This window comes from Zootoca vivipara, chromosome 13 (genome assembly GCF_963506605.1).
Source record: "Zootoca vivipara chromosome 13, rZooViv1.1, whole genome shotgun sequence".
Classification (NCBI taxonomy): domain Eukaryota; kingdom Metazoa; phylum Chordata; class Lepidosauria; order Squamata; family Lacertidae; genus Zootoca; species Zootoca vivipara.
The window spans coordinates 53,195,677-53,221,964 of NC_083288.1; the positions used below are offsets into that span (position 1 = coordinate 53,195,677).

Sequence of the window (26,288 nt, forward strand, 5' to 3'; positions counted from 1 at the left end):
TGGCTGGACCTCTGTCAATGGTGCTCGAGGTGCGATTCCTGCGTTGCAGCAGGGGGTTGGACTGGATGACCCCTGCGGGACCCCCCTTCCAATTCTAGGATTCTATCCAGAGGTGGTGGCCGCAGATGGAAAGGCAAGACCCATGAGGCATTTGCCAGGGCATTGCAAAGGCCAGCTCAGATAAGGGGGGGGGCGGTTTCAAAACAGCACTTGCAGACAACACTGGTCACATTATCCTTTATCTGGCCGCTGCAAACATGCACAAACTTTGCAATTGCATACAACCAGGTCTGCTTTGCAGAGACAGCTCATCATGTCTCCAGCCGGGTGTGGTGACGGCAGACCTTCCCAGATCCTCAGAAAACCCTCCTGTTCAGACCTGCTTGTTGGAGTGCAAGGTCACAAAACTCAGGTCAAGCAGGTTAGAGCCCCCAGAGGTCCCCTGGAGCCACAGAGAGGACACCTTTGTCTTTCCCCCACCCCGGCTGATTCATGCACAGTGCTCCTACTCCTGGAGATCTTCTCCCGGGAAGGGGTTGCTCGGCACGGTGTTGAGTTGCCCCATGGCGAAGATGGCGAGGGTGCCGATGGCAAAGAGGGCGATGGCCGCCCAGAAGCACATCTTGTCAATCACCTTCCCAATCAGCACCCAGTTCTCCATCTCCTGCAGGGAGAGAGCAGCAAGTGGGGAGGGGGGGTCAGAGCTCTCCTGGTGGTGCTGTGGTACTGATCATGCCAAGGTTGCAGGTTCGATTCCCCTTATGGGACAGCTGTTTATTCCTGCCATGCAGGGGGGTGGGATAGATGATCCTCAGGGTCCCTTCCACCTCTACGGTTCAAGATTTTGCCACCCAGAAGATGCCGGAGAACATTCCTGGCAAGTGTTTATTTATTATATTTGTCTGCCCTTTTTATTTTGCTCCTCCAGGAGCTCAAGGGCTGTGCATAGGCAATGCTTTTTTCTTGGGGGATCGTGGGGCACATCCATACCCCTAAACATTTTGTGAATCTTTGTACTTTTGTCCATTTACTCCATCTATTCTTCCCAATAGCGTGTTCCCAGGTGGCGCTGTGGGTTAAACCACTGAGCCTAGGGCTTGCTGATCAGAAAGTTGGCGGTTCGAATCCCTGTGACGGGGTGAGCTCCCGTTGCTTGGTCCCAGCTCCTGCCAACCTAGCAGTTCGAAAGCACGTCAAAGTGCAAGTAGATAAATAGGAACCGCTACAGCGGGAAGGTAAACGGCGTTTCCATGTGCTGCTCTGGTTTGCCAGAAGCGGCTTTGTCATGCTGGCCACATGACCTGGAAGCTATACGCCGGCTCCCTCGGCCTATAATGCAAGATGAGCGTGCAACCCCAGAGTCGGTCACAACTGGACCTAATGGTCAGGGGTCCCTTTACCTTTACCTTTACCATTTACTCCATCTATTCTTCCCAATTTGCACTATAAAATGGTGATTTTCTTGAGTCAAAATGAGAGTACCCCTAAGCATACTTTTTTTATTTTTAGGGGGGGGAACTGCGCATAGAGGTTTCCCCAACCACCCTTGCTATGCTCACAACAACCCTGCGAGGAAGGTGAGGCCGGGAGGCGGTGACTGGCTCAAGGTCATGTGTAACGGCCTCCCTGGTCAAGTGAGTGGGGGGGATTCGAACCCTGGTCTCTCCCAGGTCCTGTCCCAACAACGTCCGGGAGGCAGGGGGTTTGGAGGAAAGACAGGGGCTCACCCACCGCACTGTCCACACTCTGGTCCCTGGTGCTCTCGGCAATGAAGTTGCAGGCGTCCACACACTCCTTGATTTCGGGGGCCAGGCTGGCCAGGTTCTTGTAGAGGGTGCTGGTTCCCCCCACATCCGGGCCATCTGCGGGGGGGGGGGGAATGGAATACCTTAAGAGCTTGCCAAACTTGGCGACGCACAACTTTGCACATGCATGTATATCTCACAACTTCTCCGCCAAAGAAAGAGGTTGCACAAGAGGTTGACAATTCTGGACATAATGGAAGAGGCAAAGGAGTTTGGGTTACCATCAAAGATGCGGGAGGAAAGGATGAATAATAGGACCCACAGAGGGGAGGGTGGAAGTCCAGGAGATTCCTTGGAATCTTGTTTTTTTATGATTTGTGTTGGATACAACTCTGTAGAGGGAGCAAGCTTGTTGTTCCCAAGGGGAGGACTCGAACCCATGGCTTCTAATGATTCCAACTAAACACCAGGAATAACTTTCTGACAGTATGAGCCATTCGACAGTGAAACGGACTCACCAGGACTCTCCTCCCTTGACCTGTCGGGGAGGCTTTAGCAGAGATGCCCGGGGGGTTGGACTAGATGATCCATGAGGGTCCCTTTTGATTGTGCGATTCTAGGAGAGCCAGGGTGTCTCCACCAGCAGCTCTTTGTCCCCTTCCTGCCCACCCGTGACCCCCAGATTCCCCCCCCAGGGGGGCTCACAAGCCGTGCTGTCTCCTGGCACCCTCTGGAGGCCATGCCGCTTTCCCTGGCGCTCGAAAAGGATCTCGCTTCGTGGCTTCTTCAAGATATACTCCTCCGCCTTCAGCATCACCCCGAAGGAGCTGCGTCGTCGGGGGCGGGGGGCGTCCCAGGGGTCTTCTCCGGCCGGCTCCAAACTGGAGCCCAGGTAACGTGGAAGGACCTCCAAGAAGAGCTGCGTTGGGGGGCGACAGAGGAGAGGTGGCCGTTCGCAAAGCGCCTTCTCTTAGGGTCTGTTTGGGCCTGTCGGTTCCAAACTCAACCTCACTCATCCTGTAATTTTTGGGGTGTGGGTGGCTGGGGCTTAATTATTGCCATTCCCCCCCCCCCGAGGTGTCTTCAAAATATGTTTTGGGCTGCGAGGAACTCAAATCAGCTATCGTTTTCGTGACTAGACGACACTGAGCTTGCCGGAGAAGCTTTTGGAAAGCCGAATAGTTTTCATGTTACCTTTCCTCTAAGCAGGATGTCCTGGGTTCAAATTACAACGGCAAGGAAGAACTCCAGAGTCTTCCTTCCAAGTTGGGGACGGGAGCCTGCAAGGTTCCCATTGAGAAATCCCGAGCGCAGCATCCCAATTGAGGAGCAAGAGGGGACTCTGTGGCGGGGTCCACACACACACACCCCGAACGTAAAACTTTATATGCCCCCGACCTGAGTGGGGCTGGCTCCACCGGCCTCCTTGGGCAACTGGCAGAAACCCCACCTCCCAGCCCCCCCCCAATCCTCACATGCTTCAGCTGCTTCGACATGGCATGGGTGCTGGGGGTGCGCAGGGAGACGTTGAGAACGATGACGCAGTTTGTGACGATCAGGGTGGCCACCACCATCACAAAGAGCAGGTACCTGGCCAGCAGAAGGACACAGAAAGGTGCCTTAGACACTTGATTTAAGCTCAGTGTTGTCGACACGGGCTGGCAGCAGTGACTGTCCAGGGCTTTAGGCAGGGGGCCTTTCTCCCTCCAGCCCCATCTGGAGATGCAGTGTGGAGTTTGAACCTCCTGCATGCAAGGCAGGGGCTCTCGCGCTGAGCTACAGCCCTCCCCCTAAAAACAATGTAACATCCTAGTCCTCATGGAGGAATCTGGGGCTTTCTGCTTGCAAAGCAGAGCTATGGCCCTTCCCGGAGAAATCTAGAGTGTAGGTCTGTGTTGTGGGGCTTCCAAGGCCAGGGGACCCAGGCATCCTGAGCCCCCTCCCCTCCACAACCCACCCCACTAGGTCTAGCTGCTGCCTCTCAGGTCTGCCCAGGACACAAATTCCCACCCTGCTCCCCACATATGGACAAACACTCTCCCGAGAACCCAGGAGTCCTAGCTCCACTGGCCAGGAGGGGGGGACACGACGACTCACTTTCCGATCAGGGGGACGCTGAGCGAGGTCTCCGGAACCTTCTGGGCGATGAGAAACAAGAAGACAGTCTGGGCTAGCAGGACAGAGATGCTGACGGTAATTTTCTGGCCTCCAGCTGCCCGGGGAAGAAGGCAGGGGTCAGCAAGAGGCGTGAGGAAGCAGCAAAAAAGGCAAATGCGATTGTAGGCTGTGTCAGCAGAAGTCTTGTGTTCCGATCAAGAGAAGGAATAGTCCTGCTCTGTTCTGCCTTGGGCAGACCCCGCTGGGAGTCCTGTGTCCAATTTTGGGTGCCAAAATTTAAGGGGGGATATTGACCAGCTGGAAGGTGTGCAGAGGAGGGTGAGTGAGATGATCAAGGCCTTATGAGGAACGGTTGAAGGAGCTGGGGATGTTTAGACTGGAGAAGAGGAGACTGAGAGGAGAGATGATGATAGCCATCTTCAGATTATTGGAGAATAATATATATGATAAGAATAATATTGGAGAAAACTGGGTATTGAAACTTGCTTAACCTAAATCATATATCCCAGTTTCCAGTGGCCCTTTAAAGTACGCTTCACGCAGAGTATACGCAGTCAGAATTTGACCTGGCTAAGAAAACGCCACCAAGAGTGTAGGGTATTATCTCCCTTATATGAAACTCCTTACTAGCTGCACACTTGTAAAAGTATGCAGATGAAAATACAAACGATTGGGTTTCTTTAACTGAAAAACAATCTGAATCTAAAGAGACTTTAAACTAAAGATAAATGCTTTCTCCCACATTCCAAACCTCCCACAAACTCCCACATAACTCCCATTAAACTACCCGAGAATTAACAGCAAACTAGCATTATAACTAAGCAACTCTCATACTAAGATTCAACTAAGGAATCTCTTAAACTGAGAACAACTGAGAGAGTGATCTACTTAGAGATGAACCAAACTGAAAGATCTAACTAAGAGATACAGAAGGCTTTCTGGCAGAGCCTTATATACAAGAAGCAGAGCCCATGCCTGTGAGCAGTTAACAGAAACACCGGCACCTGTTTCTCTTAAACAGACAGTATTTACATTAGACCGGCTCTAAAGTAACTTGACTATTCAAAAAATCCAACACAGTTATCTCAAACGACTATCCTATGGAGGATGGGGCAAGCTTGTTTTCTGCTGCTCTGGAAGGTAGGACTCGAACTCATGACTTCAAGTTGCAGGGAAAGAGATTCCAGCTAAACTCAGGAGGAACTTTCTGAGGATAGGAGCCCCAGGACAGGGCAAACTCTCCTTCTTTGGAGGCTTTTAAAAGGGCATCCTTCAGCTCTGATTCCTGTATTGCAGTGGGCTGGACTAGATGGCCCTTGGGGGTCCCTTGCAACCCTAGGCTCTCAAAACACTCACCTTCCCGCCCCCGCCCCCGCTGCCTCCCCTTTCCTCACCTTCCGCAGGCAGGAAGTAGACCAGCACCACCAGCGAGGAGATGAGGACGCAGGGGATGATGATGTTGATGATGTAGAAGAGAGGCTTGCGCTGGATGATGAGGAAGTAGCGCACCTCCGAGAAGCCTGGGGCCTCCGCCCCGGAGACGGGGGCCAGGGCCTTGCGGGCCGGCCGGTGCTGAATGGCCCACTCCCCGTTCTCTGGAGGGAGACAGAAGGGAGCAGGGCTGAGAGAGACAGAGAGAGAGGGTCGGGGAGGCAAGCAATTCTTCCAGCATCTCTCCAGGGGGGCAAGCGAGGGGGGGCCTTCAGGTCTGGACTCGCTGCCCCTCCAAGGCTGTCCCCCTCCCTCTCCAGCTCACTGCCCCCTCCCAAGGGTGATGTTGTTGGTCCCCTACCTGTGAAAGCCTCTGGGTCAATCACAATCTCCTTCACGGGTGCCCCGGTCTCGTCGTCGCCCCCAAAGTCAAGCACTACTTCGTTGGCGTTGTACGATTTGGACCTGACAAGAGATCAAGGGCAATTCCCAGGTGCCACGGCGAGACTTGTGCTTCCGTGGCGTCTCGCATGAGCTTACTGTATTTTTTTGAAATCTTTTAAGTTTATAACAAAACCAAGTACTGTACATATCCCCATGGAGAGATTTCTCTGAATCTCAATACTTCCCGCCCCCTCCCTGGGTCCTATTGTCAACATTTTCAACTGGTATATTATTTCACAATCTATATATTTTGCACCTGTCCATATTGCCCATAGGATTTGTTACATTACAAGTGAGATTAAAATCCTGCCAATGTTTTCATCCACTTGCAGTGGTCTCCTAAATAAATTATAAATTGTCTTCTTGGTCCCTGAGCTTTCTGGTCAGTTTTGACATTTCGGCTCAGTGTTCTTTCCATCTCTGGGCTAATAGCATCCCGCGCTACATGAAGAATATTTTCTGTTCCTTTGGGAAGTCAGTACCTACAATTTCTAATAAGAAGGCTTCTGGTCTTTTTTACAAAAGTTATTTTAAACATTTATTTAAAAAATTCCTTGTATATCATTTCCCACAAATGGGGAATGGTATTGGCTACTGCAGGCACCCCCAACCCGCAGCCCTCCAGATGTTTTGGCCTACAACTCCCATGATCCCTAGCTAACAGGACCAGTGGTCAGGGATGATGGGAATTGTAGTCCAAAACATCTGGAGGGCCGAAGGTTGGGGATGCCTGGGCTACTGTAATGCTCTCTACCCGGAGCTGCCATTGGACAGGGTTTGGACTGCTCCCTGGGCCCACTGCAGGGGGCAGATGACACCCCGCACACCCCACCCCATGTTACAACAGCTCCTCTGGCTACAAGTTGGGAGGGACCCCTGAGGGTCATCCAGACCAACCCCCTGCAATGCAGAAACAGTAGCTAAATCCGTCTTCGGGTGAAGCAGGTCCCAGCTGCCCCTTCTCCAACCCCTGACTTGGATGCCTTGGCAGAGTTTCCTGGGCGTGGATCCAGGCGTGTGCCTCAAAGCCCTCACCACGGGCTCCCCACCCCACCCCACCCCCAGGCTCTCACCGGAAGACGAGGGAGCAGTTCTGCCAGTCGAAGGGAAAGAAGGTGACTTCGATGGCACAGGTGCTGCGGAAGATGGCAGGGGGCAGCCAGTACATGTACCCCTTGGGGTAGATCAGGACGTTGCTGAAGTAAGCCACCTCGAAATTCCCATCAATGCTGGAGGGGGGCAGAGAGAGAGATAGGAAAGGGGGCAGCAAGGGTTCGGAAGACAAGGAAGATAATAGAATCATAGAGTTGGAAGAGACCACAAGGGCCATCCAGTCCAACCCCCTGCCAAGCAGGAAACACCATCAAAGCATTCTTGACATATGCCTGTCAAGCCTCTGCTTAAAGACCTCCAAAGAAGGAGACTCCACCTCACTCCTTGGCAGCAAATTCCACTGCCGAACAGCTCTTACTGTCAGGAAGTTCTTCCTAAGGTTTAGGTGGAATCTTCTTTCTTGTAGCTTGAATCCATTGCTCTGTGTCTGCTTCTCTGGAGCAGCAGAAAACAATCTTTCTCCCTCCTCTATATGACATCCTTTCATATATTTGAACATGGCTATCATATCACCCCTTAACCTTCACTTCTCCAGGCTAAACATACCCAGCTCCCTAAGCCGTTCCTCATAAGGCATCGTTTCCAGGCCTTTGACCATTTTGGTTGCCCTCTTCTGGACACGTTCCAGCTTGTCAGTCTCCTTCTTGAACTGTGGTGCCCAGAACTGGACACAGTACTCCAGGTGAGGTCTGACCAGAGCAGAATACAGTGGTACTATTACTTCCCTAGATCTAGATGCTATGAGGAAGATGAGGAAGGACCAGCTCTCCTTTTCCAAGCAAGCAGCCAAGGGTCTCAGGCACACACACACACACCCTCACTCCAGGAATGCAGCATCCCCCCCCCAAAAAAACCACTCACTTGTTCTCCAGGACGATGTCTGGAAGCCACACCTTATCTGCAGGGACCTGAAGCGCTTTGATGCCGCCATAGTCCTCGCTCTCGTATTCCAGCCGGTAATCGAACCACTCCTGAGATAATAGAACCACAGAGTTGCAGGGTCGGAAGAGGACCCCCGAGGGTCATCCAGACCACCCCCGTGTAGGGCAAGAATCTCAGCTGAAGCATCCGTGACAGGTGGCCATGCAACCCTCTGCTTAAAAGCCTCCAAGGAAGGAGAGTCCGCCACCTTCCATCCCACCGCCCAGCGGCTCTTACTGCCAGAAAGTTCTTCCTGGTGTTCAGACGGGATCTCCTCCCCCCCCCGGCACTTCTCTGGGGACCACAAACCCCAAATGCAGCCTGAGACTTACATGTGTAATCCAGACGTTCGTGGTCAGGGTCTCTTCCTTCTCGTTCTGCAGAGAGAAAAGGGTGTGGGGCCTTAGCTGCAATTCCTGCCCTGAGGGGGTTGGACTAGACGACTCTGGGGGTCCCTTCTGACTCTGCAGTTCTCTCTTTCCATTTTTTTTAAAAAAATTGGTAAAGGTTTTCAATTTCATTTTGTAATGCATAGAAAACAGAGGGAACTGTCCTAACAACAGACGGAAATCGCGTGGTGAAAAACTGTAAAATGCAGAAGGCGTGTGTTTGCACAGGGGTTCAAATCTCAGAGTCCGTGTGTGTGCGTGTGTGTGTGTGTGTGTAAAATTTATTTTCCATTTAATATTATACATTCACATCATAATGATCCTCTTTAGAGCCTATCAACTTCCTTCCCTCCCGCCTCATGGTTTTCAAAATTAACCTTTATATCATTGCATTTTATGTTTTCCCATTCTAATTGCACTCATTACAGAATGCTCAAAATTTAAATAAAGATAGAAAAAATCTCATTACAAGTCTTCAGACGACCTTGCTAGCGATGTTAATTGCTTACAATAATCTTTCCGATATCGTATAAATTTACTCCAGTCCTTTTGGGTCTCAGAGCCCAAGTAAAGGAGCAGAGTTGTCATTCTAGTTCCAGACTCGCCAGGTTGCCTTGAAAATGACAGTTCTCCTGTTTATGTAATCAAGGAATGTCAAACCGTATAAAACGTCTCTGGAAGTGGCCGGATAGAAAATGATGCCTGGCTGGCAGACAACAGAGAGAAAAAAAGTTTTCCTGCCTCCCTCATAACGCGAGAAGCCGTGGGCATGCCATGAAGCCGATTGTTGGAAGAAAGCATTTTTGTCATAACTATGTCATAAACTGGGAGAGGGGCCTACTGGCAGAAACCTGAGTATCAGGTTTGCCCTGCGTTCACCAGCGGAACTCCCTGCCACAGGAGGCAGGGATGGCCACCAAACTGGATGGCTTTAAAAGAGGATGGGACAAATTTGTGGAGGGGGAGAAAGCGATAAGTGGCTGTGCCTTGCCTCTGCAGTTGGAGGCAGTGAGACGCATCCGTGAGACTCTGGATGGCAGCCCCCTAAGCGGGATGGATGGCTGTGGGGGGTCTGGGGAGGGGAACACGCAAGCCCAGCTTACCAGGGAGATGAGGTTGGTGAGGGTCAACTTGACGTTCACCTGCACCACGTCCCCCTCGTTGCGCACAGGGCGGGCTGTTTTGTCGTAGTTGGCGAAAAGGTGGTCGTAGAGGCGGATGTCCTCGTTGGCCTCCAGCAGCCCTAGAGGATTTAACAGAATCATAGATTTGTAAAGGTGGAAGGGGCTCCCAAGGGGTCATCTATCCCAACCCCCTGCAATGCAGGAATCTCAACTAGACCATACACGGCAGGCGGCCATCCAACCCTCTGCTTAACAACCTCCAAGGAAGGAGAGGGAATCTGTTGCACTGTTGCACGGCTTTTACTGTCAGAAAGTTCTTCCTGATGTTTAGTCAGAATCTCCTTTCTTGTCGCTTGAAGCCACGGGTTCGAGTCCTGCCCTCCAGAGCAGGAGAAAAACAAGCCTGCTCCCTCTTCCATGTGGCAGCCCTTCAGATATCTGAAGATGGCTCTCCTATTTGGGATTGTGTGGAGGCAGAATATGAGCACCCACCAGCCAGTTGCCAGGAGAGCAAGAACCTAACCCTAAAACCATTTGGCATCCCTGCCTTGCACGGGGTTGGACTGGATGTCCCTCAGAGGACCCTTCCGATGGGACAATCCTACTATTCACCCCACCTTGCTGCCCTCTTTGCTTCTAATAGATACAAAACTACCCCCTCCCTGCAAAACCTCCACTTGCCCCCCTTTATGCCTGACCCTCTTCTCTCTCCCCCCCCCATGAAACCCCCATCCCTTTCTTACAGAAGGTCCCCCAGCAGAGGAGAGCCCCCAGCCAAACTCTTCGCCCCATGGCGTCTCTCGCCTCAATGGCAGGCTCTGCAAAGGCTTTTTCCTGAGGTTATTTCGAGGTCGCTTTTGGCTCCCAAGGAAGGGTGTTTCCTTTCAGAGCTCCCCTCCGGCTGGGCTCACTTCCTGCACCTGTCGGTGGATTATATGGCCGCCGGACAGATCTCTGGGACAGGGGAAGAAGGGAAATCAGGAAAGCTGAGCTCTCTGCCCTCCAAATACCTCCAATTTCTCCAGGAGCCGGGCTGCTTTGTAGATCCACCCCGATGGAGCTGTGCTGGGAGGTCAGAAGCACATCATTCCTCCGCCCCTGCTGAAAGAGTTTCCTAATTCAGCCTTATCCCACCTGACCTGCTCAGGCTTAGGGAGGCCTGTGGTTCCTGCACTGTGGGGGGTTGGTCTGGATGACCCTTGGGGGTCCCTTCAAACTTCGCAGCTCTAGGATTCTATGAAATCCAGCTGGCAGCCCTGTCCCATAACCCCAGGCGGTCAGGGAGGCACACTCTGCATATTCTCTGAGGCACTCTTGTTCTGGCTCCCAGGCGCCCCCTCCTCACCCATTTATTCCATTGCCGAGTTCTTTTCCCAGGGGTCCTGACTAACCCTATCCCCCCCCAATTTGGAGAAGGCCATAGCTCTGAGGCAGAGCACCTGCTTGGCATGCAGAAGGTTGCGGGCTCGAACCCTGGTGCCTCCAAGCCATCCATGGAACCCTGGAGAGGGGCTGCCAGTCAGAGTAGCCAATACTGAGCTCATTGGGCCAACAGTTTGACTCAGTGTAGGGCAACTGTTAAAACCACCCCCCGAGAACCCAGGAAGCCTTGCTTCCCCCCTCCACCTTGAGCAACCCAATTCCCCTCCCCTCTCAGAGGACCCAGGAGTCCAGGCTCCCTTCCAAGGGGCGAGGAGAACCACCCTCCCCCCACCCTGGTCTCCTTCTGGCTCACAGATCCGTCTGGTCCTCACAGATAAAATGCGAAGCCTCTTCCTGGATCTAATAATAAATCACCCCTTCTTAGCCCCGGATATGAAGGGCGATGGCGGCTGGGTTTGAGTTGCAGCTGCTTCTGGGGCGGAGGCCCATCTCCCCAGAGGCCCCATAGAATCACAGAATTGTAACATTGGAAGGGACCCCCAAGGCTCATCTAGCCCAGCCCCAGGAACACAGAGAGGCTAGTTTCAAGGCTACCGCGCACAGGTCCGGCTCGTCGTAGACCCCCGGTGGCGCAGTGCACCATGGCGCGGGGCTGGTAAGCTGGGTGCCAGCCTGGGAAGGAGGGCGCCGCGCGGAAACCAATTGCGTCCTGCGAGGGCGGGGCGGGTGGCGGAGCGATCTCCGCCCCTCAGCACCAGGGCGCGCGATCTGCTCAAGACGGCCCTGACCGCGCATATAAACTCTACTAGCCATTTCTGTGGGAATGTTAGGGATGTGGATTAGGATATATTATTTAGGCATGTCAAACCTGTGGCCCTCCAGATGTTTTGGCCTACAACTCCCATGATCCCTAGCTAGCAGGACCAGTGGTTGGGGAAGATGGGAATTGTAGTCCAAAACATCTGGAGGGCCGCAGGTTTGACATGCCTGAGATAGATCCTATCCAAGCTTGTGTTAGCAAGCTTCCAATATCAGCAGAGTGACATTCCCCTTTTGTGCGCAGCAAAGCGAGTGCGTTCAGGTTTGCTAAAACCTGTACAATATTATACTTCCTGGCAAAGTCCCCTTTGTCCCTCTTAAAAGAAATACACAACACAGTGTTTATAAAATAAGATAGAGTTTACTTACAGTTTCATCCTGAGTTAACAGCATAATCTCAGAAAGGCAGGTTTATGTAGAAAAGTTACAAGTATATACATCTGGAGACTACTTAGTAAGGTAAGGCTCCATTTGGTCTCACTCTTGGCAGCAGGCCAAGAGGGAGAACCATCCTAACTGTAGATTCTCTGGAGATGTGTTCCCATTGGAGGAAAAAAGGCTGAGAGAGAATGGCTGCTGGCTAGGGGCTTTTGTCCCAGCTAATCCATCTCATCTGCATATCTGGGGGAACAGGAACTTAGTCAGGTGTTCCCCAGGTGAGTTCCTGTTAGTGGACACTCTAGGAACTGTTGTGACTTGTCTGCCCCAGTGGTCCATCCCACAATTTCCCCTCAGCCTTTTAAACCATTGTCCAACCTGGACACTGAGGTCCAGCTCTGAGGACCTTCTGGCGGTTCCCTCCCTGCGAGTAGCGAAGTTAAAGGGAACTAGGCAGAGGGCCTTCTCGGTGGTGGCACCCGCCCTGTGGAACGCCCTCCCACCAGATGCCAAGGAGATAAACAACTCTCTGACTTTTAGAAGACATCTGAAGGCAGCCCTGTTCAGGGAAGTTTTTAATGACTGATGTTTTAATGTGTTTTTAATATTTTGTTGGAAGCCGCCCAGAGTGGCTGGGGAAACCCAGCCAGATGGGCGAGGTAGAAATAATTATGATGATTTTTAAGATAGCATGAGAAATCCTAATAAAAAATTCAGCCAAAAGGGTAGAAATGTGGGAATGTTGAGGAAAGGAGGAGAGGATATATGGATTAAATATTACCTCTCCTCACTCACACTAGTGGGCAAAGAGCAGGGCACAGTTCCTTGCACATTTGCTGGAAGCAAGTTGATGGATTCGCTGGAATCATTGAAGTTGAGCAATGCAGCCGGGCGCTTGTCCAGTCTGGCTTGTTGCTGGCAAATCCCCCCTTTTATTTCCCTCCTCAAAATAATAACAACACAGCAGTCTTGTTCAAAAAAGCAAGAGGAAAGTTTACTTACATTCTGTTCACAGCAGTAAATCTGAAAGGCAGGCTTTGTCCTGTGGCTCCAGTGAAATTTGCAGAAAAAAGAAGTATTTATACCTTGTGTCTTCCAGACTCTGCAAACATGAGCCATGTGCTAGCAAGGGAGCAAACGAGCAAAGAAAGAGGAAGGTGCCGTTTGCAGGGTCTGCCGGGGTCACGCCCCTCTACCTGGTCACACGCAGGGGGAGGAGCCTCCAGACCAGGTGTGACAGGAAGTCCTCCTGGCTGGAGCCACATTCCCCTGGGTGTCCCCCCTGGGCAACAGGAAGTGTTGTGTTTCGCTGCATCAGTGATGATAAACTCATGGGATTACTATGCCTCGTTCGGGAAATCAAAGACCTTCTCGGATAAATCTTAGACCTCCAAAGAAGGAGACTCCACCACACTCCTTGGTAGCAAATTCCACTGTCGAACAGCTCTTACTGTCAGTAAGTTCTTCCTAATGTTTAGGTGGAATCTTCTTTCTTGAAGTTTGAATCCATTGCTCCGTGTCCGCTTCTTTGGAGCAGCAGAAAACAATCTTTTAACAATGCTATTTCTCCCGTCTCTGGATTCTTAGCAGAAGCGCGTGTCTTTTCTTGTTTGCAGTGGAATAATTTTGAACCCCGGTTGCTGGGAGCCAGGAGGCGGGAGCGGGGTTGCTGCTGCTGCTGCTGCTGCCTCGTTCATTTCTTACTTTATCCGTCCCATAAAACCTATATACGCCGCTTGGTTGTAGTAGAAGAAAAGGAGCCTCGGAGAGGTTCCCAAAAAGAGATAAAACGAGGAAATCGAGAGAGAGAATTAACGGCAGCGCTTTAAAAGATACCTTAACCCGCGCATCCTCAAACTCGGCCCTCCAGATCTTTTGGGACTACGACGCCCATCATCACTAGCTAACAGGACCAATGGTCAGGGATGATGGGAATTGTAGTCCCACAACATCTGGAGGGCCCGGGATGCCCGGGTTAAGGTGTTGAAACTATTTTACACTCGCCTCAATTTTCTAAGGGACTGGACTGGGGGCAGGCTAGTCTGTTGTTAGCAGGTGCTGAAAATGCAGGGGAGGCGCCTGCTGGATCTCAAGAGGCAGGGAGTTCCGCAGGACAGCCGCTGCCACACTAAACCCCAGTTGCTGGGAACCCTTTTTGAGGCGAGGCGACCACAGCAGGGCACGATAATCTGACGCTGGCAGACTTCGGTTCAGTTCCTCTCCTAAGGAAAGTTCCAGTCTTGTCTTTTGCTTGGGGAGGGCGCTGAAGGGGGCGGGCGGGCAGTGTGGGCTCAGGAAACCACAGAGGGTCTTCCGCTGCTCAGGGCGCAGGAGACTGGGCTGTGGGTTCGAGTTAGGGTGCCAGCGAGCGAGCAAGTCTTGAGTGTGGCCGGGAGAAGCACAGGAGGAAGGTAAGATTTGGGGTGTATGGAAGACATTTATTTTTTATTTTTTGCAGGGGGGAGGGAGTTCTGCTGGCAGACCACACGGCCTGCTCTTGCCAACCCCCCGCAAAAGCAGTGGGTAAGTTTTTGGGTGCAACAGAATTTTTCGCCAGGCTGGAACGAGAAGGGGAAACCATGTTCTTAGCTGTGGTGAGAAAGCTTGTGGCGCGCACCCTGGAAAATGGGGTGCTTGTGTGTTCTGCAGTCAGGATTGATTAATTGATTGATTACCCAACCTTCATCCTAAGGTCCCAGGACGGGCTGCAGCATCAAAACACAATATAACTAAAAATGACTTTAAGTAACATAACAACTGCAGAAATAAGGCGCTGGAATGTACCCAAGGGTCATCTAGTCCAACCCCCTGCGATGCAAGAACTTGAACTAACTAAAGCATCCTTGACAGATGGGCACCCAACCTCCAAGGCCAGCAGGCAGCGTGGCCAATGGTCAGGGATGATGGGAGTTGTAGTCCAGCAAGAGCTGGAGGAGGGGCACAAGTGGCAGAAGAGATTCCTTAAACCCAGCGTTGTCTCTCCTCGCCAGAAGAGGAGGCTCGCTCCCCCCCCCTAGTCCCAGGGCAGGGATTCCCCCTTCTCTGGCTGTTGGGTTTCAAGCTTCCTGGGGCTTCCCATTGGAATTCAGAGGTAAGACCCGGAGCCTGAAGACTCCCCCCCCCGCCTCCCCACGAGGCCAGCCTGTGTTTCTGGATCGCCCCCGAGAGGCACCTCAAAGCCATTTCCCTTGGGGTTTCTGTTTGGAGGGTCAAAATCCAACCGAATTGTCATTTGGGGCGCATCTGGACATTTGAGGTTTCATCCAGTCTGGCGAACAGCATCAGCCCAAAGGAAAGTGTGCGTGTGGTGTGAGAGAAAGAGCGACAAACAAACCACCCTAACTCAGAATCGCTTGCAGAAATGTTTGGCTGCATAGCAGGGGGCTAGACTAGATGCCCCTTGGGGGTCCCTACAAAGTTCCGTGGTGTGATGGAATATAGTTCCCTCCATTGCCTGTTGGAAAACCACCTCTGAAACAGAATGCAGTTGGCTGGGGTGGGGGCTCATAAGACGCCTGCTACCCCTGCTCTGACGTCAGAGGCCCTCCCCCCCCCTGGCCTGCCCCTCGGGACCCAAGTCCTGGGTACAGGCTGGGCGGAGGACACGGCAGCGATGCTTCTGCAGCTGCTTGCAGGATGGAAGCCCCAGAGGCACCCCCCCCCCCAAAGAAAGGGTCAGGGAGGAACGCACGCCTCTCTCAGCATGCAGACGTAAAGCAGAAACTCTGCTGGCTTGGCGTCCCAAGGAGAAGGAACAGTATTCTGCACGTGCTCAGAGACAACCTTGTTCCTTGCTCGGCCTGTTCCAGCCTCGAGGCGACGCGACGCGCTCAAGCTCACCAGACGCGCCATCGCTGCGCCCTTTCCCCCTGACATCCCAGAAGGGACTGAACAGGGGTCCCCTCTCATCCTCAGGATCGTGGGTGCGCGCCCTCGTAACGCAGACGTGTGACGTCACCTGCACATGCCTGCAAGTCGTGTGCGCGATGTCACACGCGCCGTGGGCAGCCATGTGCCTGTGGGCATCGCATGTCCGTGTTGCAGCGGCCAGCGGTGGCAGCTCCTCTTCCCCCTTCTCTCTGCGGCCAGCGACGCACCCTTCTCCGCGAGGCGCCCTTCTTTCTGCCTGTGTCCGAGCCCCCCACGAAAAGGGCGCCTCGATGGCTGGATGCGGAGGGCGGAGCTGAACTGTTTCTCTCTTGGAGGCCGGACCACCGCCGCCTGCCAGCCTTGCTCCCTGACTTTCTGGGTGCACTGCCCGGCCCCCACAATTATATTATTCTGGGTGACCAAGCAGCACCCATGGCGGCCCCCTAGAGTTGGCTTCTATGTGACTGAATGCCTTCCTCTCTCCCCGCCTCCCCAGAGATGCTGCCGTGCGCCCTGAGCGTCCTTCTGGCGACCCTCGTAGCCGGAGCCCCGGACGCCGCGCCCCCCTGCGAGTCCGAGATGAACAAGATCAAGGACCTGCTCCAGGTGAGCTGCGTGGGGATGGGGCTGAGCAGCGTCCCCGCCGGGCTGCCCAAGGACACGGGCATCTTGCTGCTGGGCTCCAACCGCCTGAGCCGCGTCTCGCTGGCCTCCTTCCAGCACCTGAGCGCTTTGGTGGAGCTCGACCTGTCCAACAACAGCCTGACCGCCCTGGACACCGGCGGCGCCTCGCTGCCCGGCCTCCAGCAGCTCGACCTGTCAGTCAACGGCCTGAAGAGCCTGCCCAGCTTGCAGGGGATGCCCGCGCTGAGGCGCCTGGCCCTGGCGCACAACGCGCTCTCGCAGCTACCGGCGGGGGGATTGCGAGCCCTGCGCGCCCTGGACGATCTGGAGCTGCAGGGCAACGGGATCCAGGATCTGCCCGAAGGAGCCTTCGAGGGGCTGGAGAAGCTGAAGGACGTGGACCTGGCCGACAACCAGCTGGAGGAGCTGCCCCGAGAGCTGCTGGCCGGGCTAGGCAACCTCGAGATTCTGCGCCTGGAGAGGAACCGGCTGAAGAGGGTGCCCGACGGCTTCTTCCCCGAGGAGAACTACTTCGCCTACCTGTACCTGGCGGAGAACCCCTGGGTGTGCGACTGCGAGCTGGTCTACCTGCGCGACTACATCCTGGAGTACGAGACCAGCGTGTATACTCGCGTGCAAGGTCCCGGGAAGGAGATCACCGAGAACAAGCCCGAGAGCGTGGAGTGCCAGGCGCCCGCTTCCGAGAAGGGGCGCCCCGTCATGCACTTCCAGGCGCACTGCGAGGGGCCCGCGGGAGACAGCGACGGGGGCGAAGAGGGCACCTGGGGGGAGAGCACCACGCCATTATCCACTGAGCCCCACGCCATTATCCACACGACACTGCCCTCCACGAGTGTCCGCACCACACCTTCCACTGCTCCTCCGACCACAAGTGTCCGCACCACACCCTCTACCGCTCCTCCGACCACGAGTGTCCGCACCACACCCTCCACCGCTCCTCCGACCACAAGTGTCCGCACCACACCCTCCACCGCTCCTCCGACCACGAGTGTCCGCACCACACCCTCCACCGCTCCTCCGACCACGAGTGTCCGCACCACACCTTCCACCGCTCCTCCGACCACGAGTGTCCGCACCACACCTTCCACCGCTCCTCCGACCACGAGTGTCCGCACCACACCTTCCACCGCTCCTCCGACCACGAGTGTCCGCACCACGCCTTCCACCGCTCCTCCGACCACGAGTGTCCGCACCACACCTTCCACCGCTCCTCCGACCACGAGTGTCCGCACCACACCCTCCACCGCTGCTCCGACCACGAGTGTCCGCAGCACACCCTCCACCGCTGCTCCAACCACGAGTGTCCGCAGCACACCCTCCACCGCTGCTCCAACCACGAGCATTGCCACCCTTGCGCCCAGCACCACGGCACCATCTCCCAGTGTCCCCCCTACGACTCCAAAAAACCTTCCCGGTCCTGTTCTCACCTCCACCCTGGACCCAGTCCCTTCCACAAGTCGCATGCTGCCCCCAGCAACTCTCCAACCCGCACCCCTTCCGACGGCAATGGCTGCCGCGCCCTATCCTCTGCCAAGTGCCACGGCCTTGCCAGCTCTGCCACCTCTCAGCACTTCAGCCCCTGCTCCCAGTCGCTGCCCTCCTCCTGCTGCGCCGGCCGCCCCTTGCCACTGCTCCCTGCTGCCCGCCACAGCCCCGCAGCGGAGTTGGCAGTGGTCTCCCAAGACCTGGGCTGGCAGGCTGGCTGCCCACTGTTGCCTGGTGCGCCTGGTCCTCTACGTTGCCTGCCTGGCACTGGCGCTGCTGCCCACCCTGGCTCTGCTGTGTTGGTTGGTGTGGCTGTATGCCAGCTGGCAGCGCCCAACCCTGCGAGGTGGGCCGGGGCCCCGGCTGGTCAAGTACCGCCAGCTGCAGAAGGGCGCTCCCAGAGGGTGGCAGCTGGAGGGGCTCGAAGCGCAGAGTCCTCTCGCCATGTCACGCACCTACCGCGTCTGCAAGGTGTTTGAGGCCGCCCCCTCCCGCTACGTCAGTTGGCTCTTCGTCAGCCTGCCGGGGCCAACGCAAAAGTGGCCCTGGCAACGCAGGCGAGGCCGGGCACCCTCTTCCTATAGCTTGGATCGCGGGCAAGACGCCATTGGGGCTGTGCGGGTGAAGCAGGGCACCGCCACTTTGTAGGGAGGTCCAAGGGCCAATGGACCCCCTGCAACTAGCGCAGGGATGAATTGGAGAATTGTAGAATCGGAAGGGACCCCCGAGGGTCATCAAGTCCAACCCCTGGCAATGCAGGAATCTCTGCTAGAGCATCAATGACAGATGAACACCCAACCGTCTTAAAAACCTCCAAGGAAGGAGAGTCCGCAACCTCCGGAGGGAGACCGTTCCATTTAGAGGCAAGGTCTTTTTGCATGGAAAAAAAGGAAATGAACTCGTAATATCAGGACTTGAAGATTGAAAATAAAAACTGGTTTCCAGAAGACAGAATGGCTGGATTTTTATGAGTGGATACCGCATTTAGCAGCAGGACAGAGAACCAGAAATCCTTTCATATTCTTCTCCTTTCATCTCTTCTCTCTCCTCCTTCTCTTGCTTTCCTCTCTCGTTCGGTCTCTCTTCTTTTCCTTTATTATTTTTGCCTTTTTTATAGATTAGATAGCTGTTTTATTTCAGCGTTTTATATAAAAAAAGCTTTGTAATGAGTATGAACTACTGATGTATATTTTTGAGTAAGTACTAATAATTTTTTTCTAAGCACATGCGAACATACAGGTATGTACTAAAAAGGGAGGGACAAAATCAGAGTTTGAACCTAAGGAGAGCCTTGCTGGGTCAGGCCAAAGGGGGCCCAGCAAGTCCAGCATCCTGCTCTCACAGTTGCCAACCTGATGCCCAGTATGGGAAACTAGCAAGCAGGATTTGAGTATAACAACCCCTCTCCCCTCCTGGCGTTCCCAGCAACTGGGATTCAGAAGCATTATTGTCCGGCTGCCCTCTCCTCCTCCATGAATTTGTCCCGTCCTCTTTTAAAGCCATCCAGGTTGGTGGCCTTCCCTGCCACCAGTGGCAGGGAGTTCCATAGCTTAACTCTGCAGTGCGTGAAGAAGGATTTTGTTTTATCTGCCCAGCAGCTTCCAGCATTCAGTTTCAGGGCACGACCATGAGTCCCAGTGGGAGAAAAACATTTCTCTAGCTACTTTATCAATCCAGGCGATGCATTATTTTTATAAACGTCTAGCTTGCAGCTGAAAAAATGGGTCAGAGGAATTCACTCCCACTGCTTCGGATGCCTCTCTGCGAAACCCAATCTCAGAGCACGAGATCTCAGTTATGGGTTTGAGTCCCACATTGGGGTAAAAAAGGTTCCTGCATTGCAGGGGGGGGGGGTTGGACTAGATGACTCTTGTGGCCACTTCCAGCTCAACAATTCTAGGATTCTATAAACCCAGTGGCCGCTGACCATTTGAGAATTAACCAGTGCCTTTTAGCGGGGTCTGGCCCACTTCTTGAACAAGACTAGATAGTAGGGGGGGGGATGGGATTACTTGGAAGGAGCAGGAATGTGCTGCAAAAGTTGTGAGAGAGGCTGAAAGGGTTTGCTTTGTTACCCCCTGGGGGAGATTTCCCTTGGCAACAGAGTGTGGGGAAATCATAGAACTGGAAGGTACCCCCAAAAGTCATCTTGTTCGATGCAGGAACCACACAACTAAAACATCTCTGGCAGGGGGCCACCCAACATGTTTAAAAAACCCCAACAAAGCAGAGCTCGCCACCTTCTGTGCCACCGCCAAATGGCACTGCCAGGAAGTTCTTCCTAAAGTTGCGTTGGAATCTCCTTGCCATTTGAACCCATTGCTTCAGATCCTGCCCTCTGGGCAGGGGCCGGACAGAGGTCATTGCCAGACTCATCTGGCCTGCACCCCACATTGAGGCATGATCCCCCCACGTCACAGTGGGTGGGGAGGGGCCTCCTCTTCTTTCCCTCCCCTCGTTAAGCACCTATATATATATATCTATGAAGGTGCTTAACAATATATATATAACGGTCTCCAGTTATATTTGTGGCACCTGCAACGTTGCAGGAGGCCCTGCGAGGCTGGAAGGAACAGCAAAGGTTTTGCAGGAGGAGGATAAAGGATTTTAAGGAAGAAAGGCCCTGATTCCCCCCCCCCCATTCCTCTAAGCCTGCCAGTCGCTTACCTTCCTTCCCAGCCTCTTCAAATGCAATACAAAAAATTAAGAGGGGTCCTTGAGCTGCCCAGATCTGAGAGACGTTCTGGACCTGAGCAACTGGACTCCGGATCTCGCTGGTCAGAAAGAGCCGGGGTCATTCCTTCCAGAAGGGAGAGGCTTCTATAAAAGCTGAGCTGCCCTTGCATGGTTGTTCCACCACCAGGGACCCAGACCAGACTTTCTATGGCGCTGACCACCCTCGCTGCTTCCTTGTGAGTAAAGCACAATTCCTCTGGTCTTGTGCATAGGCAAGGATAATTGGCCTAGTTTTGGAACCACAGAGCTCTGGTGTGTTTAGTGTCCTGCTCTGACCTGCCTGCTTGTCCACTACTATGGTTATTTTGAATAAAGTTTCCCAATTTGACCACCAGTGTGTGTGTGTGTGTGTGTGTGCAATTGCCAACCTTGGGGTTTTTAGGATCCACCACATGCCCAGACGCTTGGAGTTCCTGCTAATGGGAGTTTAGGATCAGAGCCAAGAGGCCAGGATGCTCTTCTGAGATCTGGGAGAGACGGGGAGCATGGGCTGCCCTTACTCTCTGAGTAACTTACAAGGTAACTCACAGGGAAATGAAGAGGGCCTTGGTCTCAGAGTCCCTGTGTCTTAGTGAGTTTAGTGGGGTCTGCCAGGGAAAGGAGCAAGTTGCCTTGATCCCAGATTAGGGGAAGGCAGCTGGCCCTGCTTCTCCCAGCAATTCACAGGAAACCTATGGTTTCCGGAAACTGATATTCAGGAGTCTTGCTGCTTCTGTCTTTGCAGGCACAGCACAGCCGTCCTGGCTCGTAGCCACCGGCTGCCCTCTCCTCCTGCCCGAATTGGTCTAATGCTCCCCCCCCCAAGCCACCCCAGAATGTGGCCGTCAGCACCTCCTGCCGAAGAGAGTTCCACATTTAAACTGTGTGCTGCATGAAAGACCGGCTTAGAGAAATGGCGGTAGATGGAACAGCATTCTCCTTCATAGATTCATAGAATAATTGGAAGAGACCACAAGGGCCATCCAGTCCAACCCCCTGCCAAGCAGGAAACACCACCAAAGCATTCCTGACAGATGGCTGTCAAGCCTCTGCTTAAAGACCTCCAAAGAAGGAGACTCCACCACACTCCTTGGCAGCAAATTCCACTGCCGAACAGCTCTTACTGTCAGGAAGTTCTTCCTAATGTTTAGGTGGAATCTTCTTTCTTGTAGTTTGAATCCATTGCTCCGTGTCCGCTTCTCTGGAGCAGCAGAAAACAACCTTTCTCCCTCCTCTAAATGGCATCCTTTTATATATTTGAACATGGCTATCATATCACCCCTTAACCTTCTCTTCTCCAGGCTAAACATACCCAGCTCCCTAAGCTGTTCCTCATAAGGCATCGTTTCCAGGCCTCTGACCATTTTGGTTGCCCTCCTCTGGACATGTTCCAGCTTGTCAGTCTCCTTCTTGAACTGTGGTGCCCAGAACTGGACACAGTACTCCAGGTGAGGTCTGACCAGAGCGGAATACAGTGGTACTATTACTTCCCTTGATCTAGATGCTATACTCCTATTGATGCAGCCCAGAATTGCATTGGCTTTTTTAGCTGCTGCATCCCACTGCTGACTCATATCAAGTTTGTGGCCCCCTTCGCACGGGGCTGGTCTGTTCTGTCGCAAGGACACGCATGGGATGGAAGGACTGGAAAAGGAGGGAGCAAGAGCAACAGAGAAGGGCAGAGGGAACCATCTTTGCCTGAAGAGGCCGCTTCCAGATTCCTACTGGGCACGAGGATAGATAGATCGGGGCGCCCTGGGAAAAGAGAGGCAGCCACACAAGGAGGACTCACAGATTTTGGTTCTTTTATTAAACAGATGTCGTCTTCATCATCATCATCATCATCATCATCCCAAGGCCACCGCTGATTGCTGGAGGGCAGGGTGGGGTGGGGTGGGGCAGCTCCCTTCACCCACGTGGGGGTCCGGGAGGGTTATATACAAACGCAAGCAAAAATACACAAGAAACCAAAGTTGCCCAAGGAAGGGGGGCGGGGAGAGGGTTGCGCAAAGGGATCTGGCCTTGAGGCCCCCGCCTCTGGTCGTCAGCGCCCCCCATGGGAAGCCCCAAACCCAGTGAGGAATCAAGAGAGGGAGCGAGACAGGGGTGGCCCAGCAAAGACAGGCTGTTTGCTTCTGCTTAGGGAAGAAGCCAACTTCACCTCCTGTCTCCCCTGCAGCACCCTGGGAAGGAAAAAGCTGCCTGGCTGAGGCCTTGCAGGGTTTGGGGTGGGGGGAAGACACTGCCAAGCCCCCCCCAGCTTCCTGCTCCCCCTTCCCAATCCACTAACCACCCTGATTAGGTGGGCCCAGTTAAAGTGCTTTGTTAGTTAATTACTTAATTGCCATTACAAAAGGAATATTTAAAGCAAAATATACACAGCTCCCCCCATGGGTGGCTGGGGGGCGGGAGAGAATTCCGATATACATCCAACACGCGTCCCATGGCCGGTCTGGGTGGCGGGTCAGGAGGGAGGCGCCAGCGATTTTGCCCCCCTGGTGAGCCAGGATGAGGGCAACCTCATTCTCAGCCCCTTATAACTTCCCCGCGGATATGAGAGAGAGTGTGAGAGAGGAAGCCAGCAGGTGGAGGTGCCTGGCACGTGCTGCAAGATTACTTTTTTGGGGGTGGGGTGGGGGGAGTTTCACAAAGCCAAGAGGTCTGCCTGCAAGGGACATGGGGGAAATGGCTCAGAATGGGAGAACACCCACACTTCCTCCTCTTCTTCTCTCTCTCTCTCTCTCCCCCCCCCCGCAAAAGTGGATCCCAGCTGCTCCCAACACCCTGTCCCCATAAGCTGTGGGGAGTTGCAGCTTTCCTTCCTCCTCTGACTGGAAGATAGGAAAGTGGGTGGGAGGGGGGTGGACGGGACTCCCAGCTGCTTTTATTTACATGATTTGGCTTTGATAATAAAACCCTGCCCCAGAGGCGCCCCCCCCCTCATCCTCTTGGGGACACTGAAATACTGTTGAATTCTGGGATGAGGAGGGGGAGTCATTTAGGCGTCGCTCTCCAGGCCCCTCCCCAGCTGCCCTGAAGTGGGACCACAACAGGCATTTCTTCAGGGATGTGGATGCAGCAAGGGGGGGGGGCTGTCCTCCTTAGGACCACCGGACCCCCACCCCACCCCAGCCAAGCACCCGGCTTCTTTCCTATCAGAAACAGAAGAGTTAAATGGGGACGCAGAGGCCCCCAAAGGGCAGCCGAGAGGAGGGGAGGGCGGGACTGAGAAATGAACCGCCAAGGCATCGCTTTCGCTTTCACCGGATGGTCTTCTCTGGGCCGTTGTTGAGCTCAAGCAGGGCATCTGACGAGATCCTCCTCCTCCTTCTCCCCCCCCCCTCCTGCCATGGAGTGGGGCAAGCAGGAGGGGTGGGATGGGGCGAGCCCCCCCTGCCCTCACCAGTTCATGATGCAGTTCCTGTTCAGGGTCATGAAGTAGACCTGGCTGCTGCCCCCGGAGCGGACGGAGGCGAAGAACACCTGCAGGGAGGGAGGAAGGAGGACGTGAAGGAAGAGCCTGGCTAAACAGCAGGCAGTCAATGGGGGTCAGGAATCACTCCCCCCCCCATTCCTCTGCAGTCAAGCAGTGGCCCTCCCAGTGGCCATGCTAGCTGGCTCCGATGGGATGGGAGGTCAAGGAAGATGGGGGTGTCTCCAGATTAGTGGAGAAAGCGGACCTCCACCCCACTACTGCTTACAGGCTGTGGGGCGGATGCCTGCATTCTCCACCGGTCTGGGCCAGGAGCAGCTGCTGCAAATTCAACTCTCCGGGGGTCCTGCCCCCCGCTGCCAAAGTGCTCTCCCATCTCTTGACCCCCCCATGACCAAACCTCTGCCTTCCACTTCACTCAGACCTCTGCTTTACCCAAACGATGCAATGGCATTGCCCCCCCACCTCCAATGGGAAAGGCGCTCTGGCCCACTGCCCCAAGCCCCGCCCTCAAGGGGTCCGCTTCTATCAAGGGAACTGGCACTGTTACACCTGCCTGCCACCTGCTCCACATTGGGAAAGAAATTGATCTTTTGCTGTGGCAGCACCTACACTTTGGAACTCCCTGCCTATGGATCTCAAGCAGTACTCTTTCTTGGTACCTGCTAAAAGCATTTTTGTTTAGATAAGTCCGCCCAGATGTTCAATGCGAGTTCTGACCTGCTTTTAGCCTACAGCTTAAATTCTTGCTGTTAATTCTTCTTATCTTTTTTTTGTAAAGTGATTTGAGGTTGTTCTTGATACACACACAAACACACAAACACACACTGTACTTTTCCATGTATAAGACTAGGGTTTTTTTTTACTTTAAAATAAGGTTAAAAATCTGGGGGCGTCTTATACATGGATAGTGCATATGCCCATTTTCTAAATGTGGGGTCCCCCAAGGTCTTATACATGGGGGCGTCTTATACACGGAAAAATATGGGATATGCAGCGGTGTAAGAACATTATGAAATGAAATAAATAGCTATCCACTTCTTTGCTTGCAAATGAAAGTAAGCCCTCCACCGTCGTGCCGGATCCGGCCTTCAAAGGCACAGGCAAGCACCAGGACTCCCAAGACAGACCCTCCCTTATCAAGAAAGGTAGTCCTTGGGCCTGATCCAGAACCCTGACTGATGCAGCAAAGAGGAAGAGGAGATTGTCAGGGGGAGAGCGCCCCCTCCTCTCCAGGCAGCAGTAAATGTAGAGCCAGCTGGGGTGGCGCAGTTGTGCCTTGAGACAATAAAACACACGCCACACACGCCCTGCACCACGGTCCCCAGCTCTCTGCTCAAGTGGAGCCTGGCGGGGCTCGATCCCGGAGGCGCAATTCGCACCCACCTTGTCGTTGCGCTCGCACAGGAACTTCAGGCGCTGTGCCCGCTTGTGCATGAAGACTCCGTCCAGGTGCCCCGTCTCTACCGAGCGGATCTCAATGGCTTTCTCGCCCCAACCCATGATCTGATTGGAGCAGATGTAAGCTGAGGGGCAGGAGGAGAGAAAGGGGGACACGTGAGTCTTCCTCATTGAGCGCTCTCTCTCTCTCTCTCTCTCTGTGTGTGTGTCCCAAGCCCACAAGGAAGACAGGAAGCGGCTGCAGCTCAGCAATGAGTCCTGAATTCAACTCTGTCACAGGATGCCCTGGGGGGCTAGGAGAGCCTCTGCCCAGCTCTGGCTGTTCTGCCAGCTGCAGCCCCTTTGGGGCGCAAGTGACACGGCCACCACCCTCTGGCAGCTTCCAGATTAGAGTACTGAAACACACTCTGCATGGGGCTGCCCTTGAAGATGACTCAGAAACGGGTCCAAAACGCAGCAGTCAGTCACATTATTGCTTTTATATATTGAGCTATGGTTTTCCCAGTAGTGATGTATGGAAGTGAGAGCTGGACCATCAAGAAGGCTGATCGCCGAAGAATTGATGCTTTTGAATTCTGGTGCTGGAGGAGACTCTTGAGAGTCCCATGGACTGCTAGAAGATCAAATCTATCCATTCTGAAGGAAATCAGCCCTGAGTGCTCCCTGGAAGGACAGATCGTGAAGCTGAGGCTCCAAGACTTTGGCCACCTCATGAGAAGAGAAGACTCCCTGGAAAAGACCCTGATGTTGGGAAAGATTGAGGGCACTAGGAGAAGGGGACGACAGAGGACGAGATGGCTGGAAAGTGTTCTTGAAGCTACGAACATGAGTCTGACCAAACTGCGGGAGGCAGTGCAAGACAAGAGGAGTGCCT

At 53.8% G+C, this 26,288-nt stretch overlaps 3 protein-coding genes across 13 annotated transcripts in view; 1 reads left to right on the plus strand and 2 right to left on the minus strand.

Moving 5' to 3' along the window:
• Positions 1-221: 221 nt before the first annotated feature.
• Positions 222-13,044, minus strand: CHRNE (cholinergic receptor nicotinic epsilon subunit). 3 transcript variants are annotated; one of them, XM_035136631.2, is made up of 13 exons: positions 12,868-13,044; positions 10,296-10,383; positions 9,265-9,404; positions 8,105-8,149; positions 7,713-7,822; positions 6,812-6,967; positions 5,656-5,759; positions 5,258-5,458; positions 3,843-3,957; positions 3,221-3,335; positions 2,451-2,664; positions 1,732-1,862; positions 222-664 (listed from the first exon to the last, which is right to left on the minus strand). In XM_035136631.2, exons 1-13 carry the CDS (start codon positions 12,982-12,984, stop codon positions 506-508), a joined length of 1,695 nt encoding a protein of 564 aa, XP_034992522.2. In that variant the 5' UTR covers positions 12,985-13,044; the 3' UTR covers positions 222-505. The 3 variants fall into 3 exon arrangements, with proteins under 3 accessions (XP_034992522.2, XP_034992521.2, XP_034992523.2); XM_035136630.2 differs by having other exon boundaries at positions 10,296-10,386; XM_035136632.2 differs by lacking the exon at positions 10,296-10,383 and adding an exon at positions 10,029-10,239 and having other exon boundaries at positions 12,868-12,980.
• Positions 13,045-13,171: 127 nt separating this feature from the next.
• Positions 13,172-18,513, plus strand: LOC118095777 (platelet glycoprotein Ib alpha chain). The gene is made up of 2 exons (XM_035137011.2): positions 13,172-13,321; positions 16,234-18,513. Exons 1-2 carry the CDS (start codon positions 13,208-13,210, stop codon positions 18,511-18,513), a joined length of 2,394 nt encoding a protein of 797 aa, XP_034992902.2. The 5' UTR covers positions 13,172-13,207.
• A 3,852-nt stretch (positions 18,514-22,365) lies between these two features.
• Positions 22,366-26,288, minus strand: part of MINK1 (misshapen like kinase 1) — a 53,633-nt gene continuing 49,710 nt past the window's right edge. For all 9 annotated transcript variants that reach the window (XM_035134508.2, XM_035134504.2, XM_035134507.2 and 6 more), the window contains 2 exons: positions 25,400-25,539; positions 22,366-24,063 (listed from right to left, as the gene is read on the minus strand). In XM_035134508.2, the coding sequence (XP_034990399.2) occupies positions 23,980-24,063; positions 25,400-25,539 (224 nt within the window). In that variant the 3' untranslated portion in view covers positions 22,366-23,979. The remainder of the gene's footprint in view (positions 24,064-25,399; positions 25,540-26,288) is intronic.